General features: G+C 40.8%; 1 protein-coding gene across 1 annotated transcript in view; it reads left to right on the top strand.

Moving 5' to 3' along the window:
• Positions 1-18,817, top strand: part of slc2a4rg (SLC2A4 regulator) — a 47,677-nt gene that overhangs the window by 18,756 nt on the left and 10,104 nt on the right. The window contains exons 3-5 of the mRNA XM_086030796.1: positions 10,623-10,723; positions 12,893-13,137; positions 15,249-15,349. Of these exons, the coding sequence (XP_085886922.1) occupies positions 10,623-10,723; positions 12,893-13,137; positions 15,249-15,349 (447 nt within the window). The remainder of the gene's footprint in view (positions 1-10,622; positions 10,724-12,892; positions 13,138-15,248; positions 15,350-18,817) is intronic.

Raw genomic sequence — 18,817 nt, 5'->3', positions numbered from 1 at the left:
TTTCATGGGGTGAATGACACACCTGCACTTGGACCTGCAGTGCCATGGACTTTCAATCTATTACATGCTTGGCTTAGTGAATTGATTGCAGTTTTCTATTTAAGATCGGGTCTGTTTTTAGTTTCTGACTCTAACCATCACCTGTCCAAACAACATTACAACACTTGTTCTGGTGGTAGCTGCCTCAGTCAGGGGCTTTACATGTCTTTACGTATAAATGGCAAAGTCACAAGTGATTATTATTATAGGTGGTGGTAACAGTATGGATCTGTTTGATAAATCAAATTAATCATGTTTTAACATGTAGGTCCACAGTGACTCTGCTGTCTGCAGCCGGGTCAACATTGCAAATGAGAAAATGTTCTCAATTGTCTTATCTGGATTAAGAACTGTTAAAGGAAAAAAAATATGTAGGTTTTTGTATCATAGCAAGATGGTTTTTCTTCCAATGCCTGCTTATTTTTTCTTCCCTAAACTCTGGTCATAGTTGTTTGGCAGAAAGTTGCAATGTTAACTCCCATGTGTGTTCAAACCTGGGGTAGGAATTTGAAACAAAACACTACATCATTCTCATTATCTTCCCCAAAATCTACATAATGTCCTTCATCAATCTCATACTGTTCCACAGATGCTTTCTGTTGGTTTAACAACAGTCTCACAGACAGCAGCACTTGACTGATGGTTGAGTCTTGAATGTGGAGAGGCACAAAACAGTTTTCTCGCATAGCTCAACAAAGTCCGGCCAACTGTGAGTGCCAAACTCAGTCTGCCCCAGTCTGGTCCTCGCCCAGTTTTTATGATTCTTTTAATGAAAACACGTCAGGATTATTTCGTTTTGTCCAACAAAACACTCCTTTTGCAAAGATGTAGCCATCACATTACAATAATAACAATAAGAACAATAATAGCTACCAGTAGGCTGCAGGTACATTTTACAGCTGTATCTACTCAGATGTCTATCCCTGATTCACACCATCATAAATTGTGTTTCCATTTTTTATTGCATCAATTTGTCGTATTAACAGTTCAGACATTGGCTTGCTCAAGTGACAAAGAAGCAATTTCACCATTTGACTTTTCCCAACTCCCATCGTGCGTCAGAATGCATCTAATATATAGAGAGGTCACACTGTGAAGATTCATGCAGAGAAAAAAAAGTTTTGGGATGGAAACAGTGTTTTATTTCTTCATCAGTATCCAACAGGTAGGGATGGCGAAGAACTGATACCAGGTATCTATGGGGAGAGATTTGTGTCCACATTTTTCACACAAATACATTCAGGATTTTCACTTGTTTTTCAGATCCACAAATATATGCGCAATTTACCCATGTTTTTTAAAAAAAATTTGTGTGCATGTATCATGACTTATCATTTGAAAATATTTCATCCTGCATGTGAACTCTCGAACGTGCGTTTGTGGATCAGCGGACGCGCATTTATTTTTGACACGTTTCAAGATGTCAACACACACACACGCAGGTCTCAGATATTCACGTGTTGAAAGGCACATCCATGAGGAAGCAGTCCTGCTGTCTCCATTGAACTGGAACGAGGCATCTCCTGTTCCTGATTTAAAAATTGAAAATTGAAAACCTTGATACAAGCCTTTATATGATCTTCTATTATGTGTTTATTTAACACAAGTCAGGAAACAAAGTCCGACCGTTTTTTGTTTCCCTCGAGTTTGTTTTGCCTTCACACGGAAGTTAGAGTTACACGGGTGCCTTTGCATTGTCTTTAAAAAAACAACAACAACCTGTACATGTGTAGGTGCCACTGTGTCCCCCATTCTAAAAATAATAATAATAACAATAAATAAATAAAAAATAGCTCACCAGTGACCGGACACTCACTTGCTAAGAAGAATTACAACAGATGAAGAATGTTAGCATTCATTTATTTAAACTTAACATGGTACATGTTTCTTAATGTACCAAATATTCTATATTTTGTCTAAACATAAATAGTGTTCAAAGGAAAAATATTTTTTTTATTTAAACAATTTCAAAAAAGGACATTTTGAAGCTGTCATTTTAATACCGTGATGCCGTGATGCCGTGACGGTTATCATACCTTCAGAACCTAATTGTTGGCCCATGCCCTTGTATTTGTACTTGTGTATTTATTTTTGACATGAATGCAATTTCTCATCTTGATTGTTGTATTTTATTGTATTTCAACTTTAATTCATTTAATATTTTTTAATAGGTTAACTTTTTTTTTATATTCATCAGTATTGGCTGATAAGAAATACTTTCATTGTGAGATTTTTTCAGCCATGTCACCCAGCCTTATTTTCCAACTTCATAATGTTGTGCTTAACAATAAGGGCCCTATTTTTGGTCTCATCTTAAGCCGAGCACAGAGCGTAGTCTAATTGCGCGCATGGGTGGAGTTCTCTCTCTCTCTTTTGGTATTTTGCTAGACTTTGCACAGGTAGAATTGGGTGTAACGGGCCGTTTGCATCATTGTGGGATGGAAGTAGCCTTTCGCCGGCAAATCAAAAGGTGGCATCCCTTATTTGCATTACAATCAGGGCGGTCGGAGCACAATACATCCGAGTACGCCGTGCTTGACATTGCGCAAACAGAAATGGACTTGCTGGGGTCTGTGCCTGACATTGTCAGGTAAACTGCAAGATCTCCCCTTGCAGATCATGTGGTCGGCCGTGCATGTGAGGTTGGCAATTGGAGATCGCCTTGCATCCATGACTGTGTGTCTGCGTGTGATGAAAAAAGTGGTATCAAACATAGCTACCCAATGTAGAGGTTTTAGTCTGACTGAGCATGAGGAGGGAGTGACTATTTTGATTGATACAGAAAGACGTTTATGATCATGTAATGAAATAACCTAAAACGACATCCATCTGTTCATCCATTTTCTATCCCGCTTTTCCACATTTGTGTCGTGAGCCTATCCTAGTTGACTGTGGGTAAGATGGACTAGTAGTCGCTCAAGACTTTTATCTTCTGCGAGCTACTGTTACACACTAAAAGTCCTGGTGAGTTACTCATGTTTAGCATTGGATTTATTAACATTGCTAATTTTCAGTATACAAGGGAATATGATTGTTTTGCACATAGCACATTCAAAAACAGTAATATAGAACTTATATTGCATAAAATACTGTAACTTCAATTCACCAATCATATATATGAAGATGTTATATACCCCTGTATGTTCATTTTATTACTTTAAACAAAAGGTTTTCCTGTATAAAAACTCTAATAATCCCCAGCAAGCATATACATGCAGCATCTTGACCACTTTGAAAGATAAAATATCTGATACTGAATTTGTGTGTATTCAACCATATGTTTGATTGACAGGTAGGTGACATAGAGTAGTTGAATTATGGGAGGGGGCAGGGCACCTGTGATTTTGGTTGGATGAGAATTTAGAATTTTGTACCAACTGACAAATCAAACAGGAAATATTGTTGTTCTCTTTTGACTCCTCTTACAAGCTACCGGTAGTTTGCAAGCGACATGTTGGTGACGCTTGAGTACAAGTCTTCACTGAACTTAGCATGCATGCTTGTGTGTGAGGAAGCCAGCATACCCGCAGAAACCCCATGAAAGCAAGGGGAGAATGTGCAACATTCTACCGTACTTTAACGGCATCACAAGGACCAGATTTATGGTCAAAGATTTCATCTGTAACCAAATGTTTTTTTGCCATAACTGTGAGGGACTGAGTCATCTCAAGAGTTTGTCCTTATTTCTTTTCTGACCTTTGTGTTTGAGCTTCCCTCACATTCTCTTCACAAAAAAAGGATCCTAAGTTTGTCTGTCTGGTTGGCTCTGCAGATTTGGCTTCACCAGAGTTGAGTGGCTTTGGAGCAGCTCTGGTTTGCATTCACAAAGCACAGGAAAGGCCTGCTCTGGTTTGGGATTGCAAAAGGGCAAATCTCATGCACAGGCAAGAGTGGGAGTGGGAAGAATGAGAAGCAAAAGAAGTGCTTCAGAGTAAAGCACTGTGTTTGCGGCTCTGTGCCATTTTAGCTCTTAAAAAATGGCAGCAAGCCTGTTTTATGATTCACTTTGGTTTCTATCTGTCTCTTGGCTTGTGAAATTCATAACAAAGTTGTGAAATATCCTCCGCGCTTGCATCTATTCAGAGGGCTTATTTGGTGACATAATCTCTCGGTTCAGTTCCATCTGCTTGCCCCTAAATATACATTTAACAAGCACAATCTCAGTCTTTCCGAAAGCGCTTTGATTTGCTTTAACATAGTTATACTGTAGATACAGTGATTTGACAAGAAGAGAGGAAAATGTGGGTTGACTTATCTGGCTCACTACAAACACTATGGGGTATGTTCTCCCATTCGCGTTGAAGTCACTTCCTTACGCGCCTTTCTTACGCACTCTCAAGGTGCGGCGATTCTCCTGTCTAGACCTCTGACACAACCACTTGTGTAACCGTGAAACAGTTCATTGAATTGAAACGTCTAATATGATGTCTCACCTTCACGGGGCGCTAGTCCTTAGTCCAGCCTCCTGAGCGCGCAAGAGGAAAGGTGCTTAAAAGGGTATTCGCCCCAAATCAGCTTTTGGTTGCTGATCAATTGTAGAAACTAGAGATAGACCACTATGTTTTTTTATGACTGATACTGATTATTAGTAATCAAAGAGGCAGATAACCGATATTTGGAGCAAATATACATTTTCAGTAAAAGGAAAAATATTGAGGTTAAAAAAATAAAAATCCAACTCTTTACTTTGTTGATACATGTTTAACCATATACTTATCAGGGGTGTAACGGTACACGTGGGTGTATTAATACGTTTTGGTATGGCATGTTCGGTTCGGTCCACTTGCGTTCGGTTCGGTCCACTTATTAGCGCAAACTTACGCACGGACGCTGACTGTTGCATGCGGGAGACGAGAGTGGCGGCGCAAAAGAGAGAGCCAGAAAAGAGCCAGAGCTCGAAGGTCCCCGCGTACACTGCGGTCTCCTGTTTGGGAACATTATGGCTTTCCTGTTCCCCATCGCCGATGGGGAAAGATGCGTGGATAAGTCCAAAAGTTGTGTGTCGACATTACTACATGAAATCGGCAGCTATGTTGCGGCTAGAACGTCTAACATGCACGGCATCATCCGACTGTGAATGTTTCTTAGACGAGGAAGCAGGCAGTCTTTTTAGCCCAAAACGTCCAATTTAAATAGCGAGATTTATCATATTGTAGCGTCTTCCAGGAACACGCCGTCAGACGTAGTTTAACTATCACGTTTTTATTCATCCAAGTACAACTGCTCGCGCTCTTCTTTCTCCGCTGTTCCACTCGCTTGCCGTACGATGCATTCATGAACCTCGGAAACATGACAACTCAGCAAGAGACAACATCTGGTAAGATGCTGCTAATTTAAAGTGCATAAGCAACGTCACTGCACATTTAAGCTGAAGACAGAAGGCATCCAGAACAGAACATGAACATGAACAGGTTCATTCGGAATAGCCAGGCTGCACTTGGTCTGCTCATGTTTTTTATCACGTAAATGCGTAGCGACCAGGATTCAAATTAAACAATACAAATTCAATTTCTGTAAATCTAGTAGTTTTTCATTACAAATATTCAAGTTTAGCGTTTCAAATTCAAATATAAATGATTAAAATTCAGTTTCCGGTGGCACATATTTCAGCTCATATATACTGCATCAGTCAAATTGCAGACAGCCAAACTCTTCAGAATAGAGGCTCTAAAAAGACTGGTATCATATTGTTTTTTTTATGGCAAAGTATCGCTGTACTGTTTTATCACCGTACACTGCAACCCTAGCCGAGTCAGCATCTTCTCACAGAAATCCTTGAGCATGTCTGGCAAATCGGTGTGAATATGTAATCATATAGTTCATCACAGAAAGTTCAGAAATGGGGACACCCCACAGAGGAAATCATGTGTTTTTGTTGTTTTTTTGCCACCAATTTTCCATTATTCACAAAGCCCAGTGGTTGTTTGTGCTCTACCCAGAGGCACAGATTGCATTTGAGGATCAAGAGCAAGCGAAAGAGTGGTCTTTTTATCCTTGGACTGAATAGTCATTACACTCAACGGCCTGCATTAAAGTGACACAGCTCCTGCTTGCAACAGCCTCTTCCTCTCCAGGGGGCTCGCGGCCCTGGGACTTACATAAGGCCTAGTGTGTGTGTGCGTGAACTGTGCAACAATGACGGACTTATAAGTATGCACATGAATGGCACGCATATGCCTCGAAAATATCACCTGATGCTCACCAAGGGCAATATGAGAAATACAAAACAGGATCATAGTCAGAGCACCAGTCATGAACTGGCGGGGGGGGGGGTGCGCAATGGAGGAGAAGGGAGTTCTGGGGTTGTCTGCCTACTGCTTGTCATTGCCACACGCACACATACAGAGCAAGAAAAGGAGAGGCAAGAGGACGCAGGAGATTACATAATACAACAGTGTTGAAGCAGTAAGATGGGAACTGAGAGAAGTGTGCTATTAATAGAGGGCATGTATGTGGCGGGGGGGTGGGCAGCTGTCGGCCATCAACACCACCCGGTTTCAGTTGTCACTACATTACCTCATTTTCCCTGCCGGGCTTTATGGTACCAGTGGTAAAAACAGGTCAAGTTTTTTACAAATCCTTATTTGAGACTGCCTTAGATGACGACACACACTGACTGGCTGATATAAAGTGCACACAATCAAACAGCCAAACGAAAGTCGTTTCCAATGCTAAAGAAAAAGGAAAAGGACAATACATTGTCAAATAGAAGAACATATGCAAACAGAGCTCTTGTGGTTTTGGAGCTCATATCTCTCAGCCTTTCTTAACACTCTACTTTGTTCCACTCTTCGCCGTACTTGAATCTTGTTGAGGACGTACGTACTGTAGTAAGAAAAAAAATAATGACTGGAAACATAAAGCTCTATTTATGGTGTGTGTATCACAAGTGCTGATGTGTGTTATATTTGTTTGTGTACAGCAACATGAAAATGATCCCTTTGTACACAGGCCTTGAAAGGTGAATGATAAGCTCTAATATGTAATATTGACCAAGAGTTGGCAGTGTAAATGTAATAAAATACTGGTCAAGCTATGAATGACTGGGAAGGAATAAGTCTAAGGCTTATGTGTGTGTGGGTGTGTGTGTGTGCGCGTGTGGCTGGGGGTGTGTGCGTGTGTGCGTGTGTGGGTGTGTGTATTTATCTATGTATGTGTGTGTAGATGTATATACAGATATATATGTATGTATATATATATGTATGTATATATATGTGTATATATGTGTTAGTATATATATATATATACATATATATATATACACACATATATATATGCATATATATACATATATATATATATATATATATATATATATATATATATATATATAAACAACACCATATAAACATGAGGTCTGTGTGCCTCTGTTGCAGTTGGCCTAAATTCAAAGTTAAGTGGGCTTAAACTACAATACAATAAGCTATAAATCCAGCATGTCCCAGGGATTTCTGCAAGGCCGGTAATATGAGCAGAGGTGTGGTGTTAAATATAGAGCGAAGGGCCTGTCTCCTCCCCAACAACAGCAAAGGGCCTCAGCATTGCCAGACGAATGCGGTGGGGGCTAACGAAACACCAACACGGACACACCATACTGTAGCACCACTTAGTACAGAATCTCCCTGGGGAGCATCATGTTCTCTGCCAAGTGCCTTAGAGCAACACAGACTTATGAAAATGCAAAGCCCGGCCAATAGGGATTTAGTCAGGCCGATGCTAGTTCTGTTATTTGGCAGAAAACCATTCAGATAACTGATTAATTGGCCAATTCTTTTAAAAACTATATCATGAATAAACTTTTTTTTTGTAATGCTTACAACAAAAATGTGAATTACGGGCAAAACGTTTGACGATTTTACAATACTTTGCCCTTTATTATTTTTAGTAACTTTACAACAGAATGGAATGAAGTAATGATTCAGACGAACCAAAATAAAAAACAGAAATACCTTTCTCATACGTCAAAACATTTCATCTTCAACAGAAGTGTATTTGAGGTGCACGTGTTGATAATGATTACTGGTTTGGACCATAAATTTTAAGGAAATGGGCAAAAATGCAAAAAGCACAATTTTCAAAGATAAAAGCAGAAGCTTGCAAATGTCTTATTTTGATGAAACAGAAAGATAATCAGCCGGCTTTCATGGAAGTCTACAGAAATCAGAGTTTTTACAGAGTATTTGAAAAATTGTAAGTTAAACAAGGTCTCTAAATGATTAATCGATTATCAAAACAGTTGTCAGTTAATTGGTCAATTAGTTGTTGATTAATTGTTGCAGCGCTTTGATCAACTGTAGCTGCAGCCCTAAAATGATACATACCGATACATACTGGTACGCAAAATGAATTATATTTTGCCCAAATGTTGGAATTCCTTCAAATAAAAGAATCCACTTTTTCGAATTAGATGTATATGAATAAGATTGGTCTGAACTGAAAATGACTAAAATGTGAAACGTCTCATTTACAAACCAATCTCTGACACCACCCACACACACACACACACACTGACTGCATAATTAAGGGGGCCAGCCTCATAAAACCCATTTCATCTTGTAAAATTGACAACTTCACCGCAGTGCAGTAAAACACACGGCAGGTTTATTAGCAGCAAGTATAGGGCAAGATAGCGACCTTGATGTTGTCATCTCATCATGTGTAATACTCGTCATAAATGCTGCTGCTTCCCAGTATAAACACCCTCAGCACTAAATATACTTGCAGACGTCCAGTGCGCACAAAGTGCAACTTTGTTGAAGGCCTCTGTTTGGATGCTAAATAAAGATGTACCCCAGTCCAAAATAAAGCTTCCTCATCCTCACGTAATAATATACAGTCAACTTACAGCAAGGTTGCTCTGCAGTAGTGGTCTGATTATGTCACATTTTTAATTTCAGATTAGAATTAGAAATTAGAAACTTCCCTAATGCTATCTATTGGTGTAAACATGAAAGTCTGTTGGTTTGATGGCTGCAAAGCTCGTCGACTCGCATCGCATACCCAATTCGTGAGATTTTAGTGGAGAATCAGAACCCTTCCAGGAAACAGGAGGGGGAAACTCAATGTCAGGAAATTGGGGTATGGTTTGGGAATATTTGTGTGTGTTAAAAGTGTTTGAATTACCCTCGAATTATCTAATAGGCTTGTGTGTGTTTTCCTCTTTTCGGCTGCGCTGAAATACACACACCAAAAGCATGCAGGTCTGTCAGTTGTATTAGCACACAACTTTTCCATGCCAACTGCAGTTCAAACGAGACATTGAGAAACAACACAAGGTCCTGATATACATTTTGAAGGATGGGAAAGTGCAGTGTGGCACATTCCAGAGTCAATATGTCAACATGTTCCTCCGTGGCGTAAACAAGAAGTGAAAAAAAAAAAAAACCAGGGTATATTAATCAAACGCCTGTCCTCGTTTGGCCCCGTTTGGTACAGAGAACAAGGCCATGCAGTGAAACAGGACACGACTAATCTTGTTATCTCTTTATCTCATGTCCAGACCGGGTTGTTTCTGCCTCTGTCGTAAGTGAACGTGTACATGTGTGTGCACGTGCGTTAACCTCCTCTCCTCTGGGTCTCACTCGCCGTAGTCTTTGTTCATACGCATTTGTTTGGCCCCCGTGTACACATTCTCATTCTCAAGTCGTCTCATCATGACTTCTCAGCAACAGGGACCCTTTTAAAATTTTCAGAATAGTTTCAGAAACTTTACGGACAAGTCTCACCTCGCGGCCTCGCGCTCAATTTTGTCCACGTAACGCTTGTTGGATTTATGGCCCGTGTGCTTGTGTTGCTGTTTGTGGAACCCGCGGTGAAGTTTCTGTGTGTTTGCACGGAGACTCGTAGTGAATCAGGGCCAGGGCTTAGGGCTTGGCTGAGAGAATGCCTCAAACCAGTTTACTCTGGTTGCGGAGTGGAGAAGTCTGGGGGCGTGTCATCTATCTCTTAAAGCTGCACAACATGTGCACATTCTTCGGGCCTGTCGGTGTGCTTCTGTGTGGCGGCTGTTTACGTTCTAATGTTGATGTTTAAGACGCATACGTGTTGCGTGTGAACCACATGGTGGTTATTGAGCCAGCCTTTTGAGACCCCGTTTCTGCACCAAACTTCACAAACACATCTGCGTGTGGGTGTGTGTGTGTGTGTGTGTGTGTGTGTATGTGTGTTTTGAGGAATTGTCGGCCCAGCCTTAAATATCCCTCCCCCTACATTTTGCTTTCAAGGACAACAGGAAGTGGTTGAAAAGTTCTACTGCGAGCATGCATATAACTTTAGGAGTGCAAAGTTTGTTTGTTCGTGCTTGTCCAAGTGGGCAGTGTGTTCAAGCTCTTTTGCATGTAACTGAGCTGGAAGACGGCAGTGGGTGTGGGTGGGGGGTGGGGGGGTGTAGTTGGGGCGGTTGTTTGTTTGCGTCTCTTTCTCTCATAATTTCATATCGCTCTGTCCTCGGGCTGTTGTTTGTTTGGAGCTCTGTGTTGGGGTCTGATGACGGCCTGAGCTTCCTTAATCGAATAAGCAGTCATATCAAGAAAGTTGGAACTGCACCTAAGCCTCCATGTGTGTGTGGTGTATGTGTTGCGCAGGAAGCCCTCAGGTCATGCTGATAAGGAGGTGATGGCCGCTGCCGTCCTGTCGTCACTGTCCACGTCCCCGCTGGTGCTCTGCCCGTCCTCCACGCCGACAGGTAACCTTCTCTGCTTCAGCAACACTGACTGGCAGCAGCCGCACTGAGTCTCCTCGCAAACCGAATAGTCAGTCTTGCGTCATGCCAACTGTTCAGTCGCGACCTTATCGCCGCAGCTCCATTTTGCTGTGTTCGCCATTGCCATGACAACCTCGTCAGACGGTCAAAGTCCTGGCAGCTTTTTTCTCCCCCCCCCTTTTTTTTTTTTTTTTTAAATTTTTTTTTAGCTCAACTGAACTGAGGCTCTTTGCTCCCACTGAGTCAACATGGTGACTGACGAAATGATCTCAGCAGGACACAAATAGATTTGAATGTTGTATTTCAAACATTATGTTTGAAACTGCCATTTGCCCTCGGCAGAGTACACTTTGGCGTAGTTAAGATTGATAAACAAAAGTCATAAATGCAGCATTCTTTCAGTGTTGCACATAAGTGTTGCGGTAAAGAGCAAACTGCCACATCTACTGCATACCTTTTATTGGTCGGAGACATGTATGCAACACTCTACTTACTACATAGTTCGTTAGGGGTCTCAAGTGTACAACCCGCCTCCATCGGGGGGTCTAATCAAGGCCAAGGACATATTAAGTTTTCAGTAAAAATAACTGTTGTTGCAATTTTTTTTTCCAGTGGAGTTTGCAATGACAACCATTTAAAGGGCCATTTACCACATAAATGACATTCTGAAATTGACTGCTACTCAGGATTACATGATTTTATATAATACCTGATATTGAGGCGCCAAAGATGGCACGTTTCAGGAGCAAAGGGGAAATTCAACACGCAAAATATCATTTAACAGCTTCAATTCAAAAGAGGTCGGCTTATGTGGAAGCCTTTCGTGTTTTTGTTGTTGTTCTTTTCAAAACTTGTGTGTTGTTTTATGTATATATGTGCGAGATTACCGGTTAACTGCACCCTCTTTTCCGGAATAGTTGTCACTTGTCACTTTTGTTTGTTTGGTGTGATAAGTCAATTGAGGTAGTCGGGATTTCCGGGTGGACGAATTTCTGTAATTTTAAAATGATGTCTAAGTGTTAAATAAAGTGAGTAAATTATCAAATCTACTTTATAACAGGTTCCTATATTACATAATTCCATAATTTTCATCTCTAAATTGCACGTTTAAATGAAAAAAGTGATTCATAATGCTGTTGAAACTGCACTCATTATTGTTAAGAAATGTCATATTGCTTCTATGATTTGAAACAAGATTTGGAACAACATAACCAATACATGTGAATACTTTCCAAATGTAATTGTTAGTACCAAAACAACAAGAACACATTGCAATAGTTGTCATTTACAACTAATTAGGCCATGAATATATTTGGTCCGGCGGTCTTGAAATCAAATTGGGGCGAATATAGCCCCTAAACTAAAATGGATTTGACACCCCTGTAGTGCATATTGTAAAATATATTAAGATGCTTAATCTATATTAATTTTATGCATAAAATAATCATCCCCTCCCTCCCACCATATGAAAACACAGTTATTACCTGTATAGCAGTCATTGTCAACTGTTGTCTCCCTTGGTCCTGAATTTTCCTATTGTTGCCCAGTGACAACACACTTTTATTGAAATTGAGAACAATAGTAAAAATGTATTATTCAAACATAGCCTTTCAAAATGTACGTATATATTCTATTTTAAAACATAACTCCTATGCAGAACAACATAACTTTAAATGTTCCTTTCAGAGCACTTCATCAAGAAAGTAAGGGTTAACATGGCAACTGCATGTACAAAAAGGAATCTAGTCAAATAAAATATTACAAATTCACAGAATATGGCCACAAAATTCTACATACGGTTTAACTTGAGTACAACTGTACATCAATAGTTTCTTTTCGTTTTAGGAAATGAAGGGTGCAGAAAGGTGCGCCCATGACGAACTCAAAAAGGCACCACTTAATAATATGCTGCTGCGCAAATTAGTTCATTACGTCTAGATTGTAAACTCTATACGTTGTATGCTGGTATAGTCGTAAACCTAAAACCCCTGTGATTTTTTTACCACCTGTCCACGACCCACATGTAGTTTAGCAGGTTCTACTTCTGGGTCCCGAACCATCAGATGAGAATCGCTGCTCTGAAATGCTAACAAATAAGGCAAGATGATGGCATGCGCAAAGATCACTCAATCCGCTGTGTTATCCTGCCAGCTGCATTTCCAGAGCCGGCGATTCGGGCTTGGAAGGAGGCGCTGTCAGCCAGCTACAGCAGCTCCACCAGCGGCAACTGGAGCTGGGATGCCAGCGACCAATCGGTGCCCTCCACGCCATCCCCGCCTCTGTCCAACGACGCCACCAAGAACTTCCTGCTCCCGTCGCAGGGAGATGATGTCAGCGAGGACGTCGCGGAGAGCACGCACTTCATGTTTGAGGACCCCATACCTCGCAAACGAAAGGTGGGCCGGCTCTATGTGCTGCCGTTATGCAAATTGTATTTGGGCTTTGCATTCTGACCACCCAGATTGTGAACTACAAAAAAAAAAAAAAAAAAGACTGCCCACAAAAAGTGAACATCATGCAGTTTTCTAATACGTGGCACTGGCGATGGATTATCCTATTTTCACTTCTCCTTTTCTTACTTTTTTTAAATTAAGCAGAATTAGGAAGTTTTAATTTGACAGCCGTTATGTTTTTTTCCTGTGCTGCTCGAGAGAAAGGACACCGATGTGGAGGGCGAGCAGAAGCAACAGAAGGTTGAAATGATGCATATAAATGAGGCTAGTCAGGATGTAGAGGCGTACAAGGACAGAGGTACAAAGTAACAGCATCTGGCGAAATGAAACTTAATAGTTCCTCTGGCAACGCAGCGTTGGAGGAGTATTCATCGACTGCGTAATCTGTGGGAGTCGACAATTCGGCCTCATTGGAGCGGGGCAGCAGTAAAGAGCGTTGTGATGCACAAACTACTGGATGAAAGTTTCAAGGGAAATGCTTTGTCAAAGCGTTTAGGCTGTGAAGAATGGTGTTGACAAATATTTGCACGTCAGCCCTGGAAGTGTAACTCTTTGTTTGATTCCTTTTGTAGCAGAGTTAAGAAGATTGTTAAACATGTCTGTCACCGACTTTATCATAACCACTGTTAATCCAAGAAAAAGCATGCAGGAATTAGGTGATTTGTGTTTGTTTGATTTAAGAGTTTTGCTGCCAAGTATTTATGAGTATCATTTAAACGTGCCAGTAGGAGCACTTGACCACCAGTAAGCGTTACGCGTTAGAGCCGCGTAGGGTTTAACTCTCCACACTCAAACTAGCCTCACCCCCCTCCTCAACCCGTTCTTCTCCAGCGGCTGTTGAACGGTACCAAGAGTACACACCCACCCTCTTTCATTAGCGCTAGGGCAGGTCCGTGCCTGCTTACGGGACAGCTGCCAACCCCCTGTACGCAAAAGAGGAAATGAATAGATAAAAAAGCAACCCTTCTACTCTTCCCATGACCGCACGGTGAGCCTCGCAGTTTCATGGAGATCTGTATCGTAATGGGACTAATGCACTTATGATGGAATAAAGTATTGGGACACACCCCTTAATCAATTAGGGCTGCAGCTAACGATTTTTTTTCAATTAATCGATGAAACAGTTTTTTTTTTAACGTATCCCTTTATTAAAAAACATGACATTATTTCAAATTGACAGCGCAGAAAATGCACAAACAAATTGATTATAATTGATTTCGAGGATAAGCGGTTCAGCGAATGAATGGATGGATTATTTAAACTAACTGACTAACTAACTAACTAACTAACTAACTAACTAACTAACTAACTAACTAACAGGTTTGCTTGATAACAGTCAGCTAACTCAACGCCCTCAATTGCTGATGCCCATGTCACTCAACACACAAAGCCCCGCCTTTTAAAGCCATACAAACTCCAAGTCACTGATACTACAGTAGCACGTGAGGATGGCGACCCCAAGTGGAAAAATTTAATAACTGCAACTCACATACAAACTATTGTTTTTAACAATTAAAAATCAAATAACTGTTAGAATATTCTCTTCTAAAATTAAAAAAAAAAAAAAAGATAACTGCAGCCCAAATACAAATACATTTGTCCAGATAAGGGGCACTGGCACCTGCACTTTCAAAATAAACTGACAGAATGTGTGGTCAGGAAAGTGCATTTATTCTTCTCATTTTCAAGGGTATGAAAGAGGATAACACCCCATTTGTCTGATCTTTTCATGTACTATAAGGTCTATAAGGTCTGTTTCAGCAGCTGGCTGTTCTAATAGCTGTATAATAGGCACAGAGCGAGACCCCCTGTAGAGCAGCGTTCAATACGCCTCAAAGTCCTTTTTGCTGAGGCTGCTAGTAAAAGGGTGCCCAGAGGAATCTAGCAGTGAGCGTCATGGATCATATCCTTTCATTGAAATCTCATCAGCGGCCTACTAATGAGCCAACACAAAGATTGCTGATGACGTAAATGAACACTGTTAAAGGGAAACTTTTCATGTTGTGTTGAGGTGGCATCCCAAATCTTCTGACTTGCATGTTTGTCTCTTTCAGAACTCCATGAAGGTGATGTTCAAGTGCTTGTGGAAGAACTGTGAAAAGGTCCTCAGCACCTCCTCAGGAATACAGCGGCACATCCGCACCGTCCACCTGGGGTGAGTTGGTCCTGTACTGTGTTTAGTATGTATGACCTTTCTGTATGCTAAGCTTATAACAATATTATCGAAACCCACAATCGAGTCTTCAGACGCAAATCTGCTGCGTCTTTGAAATGGCAGAATCGCAACACGTCCCTTCAACTCCCAAGTGTGTGCCTTCAGTCCAGAATAGATACGTACAGCCATATGAGCTCACTACCAAACTCAATATAATAATAGCTATTGTTTAAAGCGGAAGTCAACGCAAACATATTTTTTTCAAGAATATGTTCCCAGCAGGCCCACTAGTTGAAACACGACATTCTGATTAATTTTGCGTTTGTGGAATATAAATTAGGCAGCAAAATGCACTCGTTTTTAGCCATTTCTGGGGGCGGCCATTTTGTTTTCTGGCGACTGAAAATGACATCACAACCGCTCACAACGACCAATCACGGCAGACCTATTATCTGAATCTGAGTCGTGATTGGAAGTTGTGAGCAGTTGTGATGTCATTTTCAGTCGACAGAAGACGACATGGCCGCCCCCAGAGATGGCTAAAAACGAGTGGATAACACTTATTCCACAATGAATGCCTTCTTTCAACTAGTGGGCTTGCATAGAACATATTCTTGAGAAAAATATGTTTGCGTTGACTTCCGCTTTAAAGCTAATTATAAAAAAGTAAGCCTACGATGGTGCAGCAAGCCTCCTCTAACATCATGTCATGTGGATACTGTTTCCGGGGACGCTCACCTGACGGGTGACAGCAAAACTGTGAGTACCGCTAATGGGGTTCTGTTGAACTACGTCAGAGCGGACTGAAGGAGAGGAAGAATCATAGCTAGCACGGTTAATAACCCTGAAAGTGCCGACTCCTTAATCTCATTTACATCTGCAGTACGGGAGCGTTTCAGTGACACGGTTGAGTGTCCAAGTCACCTTGGATATGCATGTTTTTTCCTGCGTTCAAAATTCGTGGCAGCCGCCCCTAGCAAATTTTGTGCCTGCCTCCAGCCAGAGCGATCAACATTGCTCAACACGGCGCGATTGATTTCCTTCTGATGCAACCACGTATTTTTACTGCAGCTTCAGCGTTCACCACTATGGAGGCGCTATAACGGGCCTGGCTAACCGGCTCTTTGCCCTGTTTCATGCGGCTCTTAAAGCCCTTTTCGCTCTGAATTTGCAGCGCGCCATTGTTAACCCCATTCATGTTTACAGAATGTGGTAAGGGGCGGCACCATAGAATGGAGCGTTGCTGGGCGGCGCTGCGCACACTCAGACATTTGCCACAATGCTAACCCCCTCAGGTTGAAATATATTCTACTTGTCGTGACGTCAGGAAGCGTTTCCAATAGGAGAGGGGCTGGCAAGCGATTTACTGCTATTTTGGCGGTCTTATTTACATGTCACGGCAGGAGGACAATGGAAGAAGCCTTGATGAATAAAGTGCATTTACTGTATCAACACTGAAAGATACATCTGGTTTCCTCTTGATTTGCCTTTAAATGAGCAAACGGTACATTTTGTAAACTAGCGGGAAAAGCCTCACTTTTTCCTTCCTTTTCGACTGCTACGTCAACTCTTCCAAATATGGGCACGCTGTTGCACGTATGATAAAGGGCTCGTCCGAACACGTTGACTGAACAGATTACATTCTGAGGTACCAGGTACATGCATCTCACGCATGCACTTTGATGCAAATGAGATGGAGGGAAAAAACATTGAGTAGTGTTGCCTACCAAGATCACTTTCAAAATGGGGGGTGAATCAGAGCATAACAAAAATACAGAATGAAGTTCAACACAGGATGTTTTAACTAGTGGTGTCATGAGATTAAAAAAATTGAGAGATTCATTAATTTCGATCTGTTATTTATTGATCTAATTCATCTTTTTTTTTTTTTCGGCCCTCCAATGAGCCGTCACCTTATCATGATGGAGGGGTTTGCGTGTCCCAATTATCCTAGGAGCTAAGTTGTCTGGGGCTTTCTTTGAGCCAGGAAAAACTCTGATATGTAAATGCACCTTCAAAGAAACCAACCCAAACGCAACATATCTCCCATTTTAGTTTAATGCCGTCTGTGTATTTTGTGCATTTACAATGCAACCCTGTCAAAGATGTCAATTATTGACAGGAGAAAGGTTTTCGTTTTGGTTCATACTCGTCATCACTTCATAGCAAAGAAAATGAGGGCGTAGAGGAAAAAATGTAATTTGATGTTGAAGAGATTAGAGGGCTGCCTAAATAATATTTTTTTCACTCAATTTCAGTCATTATGTTGCTCATATACAGCATGCATAACCTTAATGTAAATGTAGAATTAGTAAAATAAATAAATAAAGTCAAATAAGTATTGCAACAGTCACATGGTCTGCCTGTAATTCACATCTGTGTTGTAAGCATTAGGCAACAAAAATATGTTATTTTATTCATTATACGTTTTATAAATTAATCTGTGGATTAATCGGTTATCTGTTTTTTTTAATTTATTTTTTCATTCTTACCAATTATCAGTATCGGCCTAAAAAAAAAAAATCATTAATGGTCGGGTCTAAAAAAACGTTATATATATTTATAATTATTTGGATTTATTTATTTAAAAAAAATCTAACCTTGAAGCAAACTATGGGTCAGTAATTAAGATGGAAATGAAATCTTAACTATTGGGGTATGATTACAGCTCAACTACTCCCTGGGGACAACGTTTACTTTACTACACGTGTTGCGTAATCATTGCCCTAAAGCTTCAGGCTGCTATTGTGAAAGGCGGTATTTAGATTAGCGATGTTATGAGATGTGGCGAGGCTTCGGAGCGTGTCTAGAGCAATAGTGGGCGTGCCAAATGAAGCCCCCATTAGCAGCGTATGTCGTTTCCAAGAGAATCACGTGACCGATGACAAACATGGATGATGTCACTGGTTCATTCAAAGCCTCGTTATTTCATAATAACACCTCGCGCCGCTGTGTGAGTGTTGTCAGCATTTGTTGTGAGCTTCAAGTCAGTTGTCACTGTGTGTGAAAAATAGATACTCTTAGTGTAGAAGAACTCGTGTAGGATTAGCATTTGTGTTTATCTTCTATTGCGGCCAGTGTGTAGTCATTGTATCTTTATGTGTTGCTTGTTGCGTTACTGCATATACACATATCTTCAGTTGAGGCATTTTGAAATAGGAGGAATAGGAGGATTTGCATTTTGGCCATAGATTTGCTCTTCCAGTCACAGTGTCCTGGGTTTGATCCCCTCAATAGACTTTGACAGTTTTAAATTCATACTTATTTATGTTTATAAACATTGTACTTCCGATGTTATATTTCTTACTTTTGCCATATTTGCACTACACACCCACTGCTTAATCTGCAATATTGCTACTTATGGACATCTTGTCACTGTTTAGCCAACAATCTTATTTCATTCTTTGTATTTTACTGCTTGGTCCTCTTGACCACTTGATGGCGCCGTAGAGCAATTGAAGCACCATG

The sequence above is a fragment of the Filicampus tigris genome, chromosome 1, assembly GCF_054856515.1.
Source record: "Filicampus tigris isolate MCC_2025a chromosome 1, RoL_Ftig_1.0, whole genome shotgun sequence".
Classification (NCBI taxonomy): Eukaryota; Metazoa; Chordata; class Actinopteri; order Syngnathiformes; family Syngnathidae; genus Filicampus; species Filicampus tigris.
Note: the sequence above shows the minus strand (reverse complement) of the source record. Positions and strands in the feature narration are given on the sequence as shown.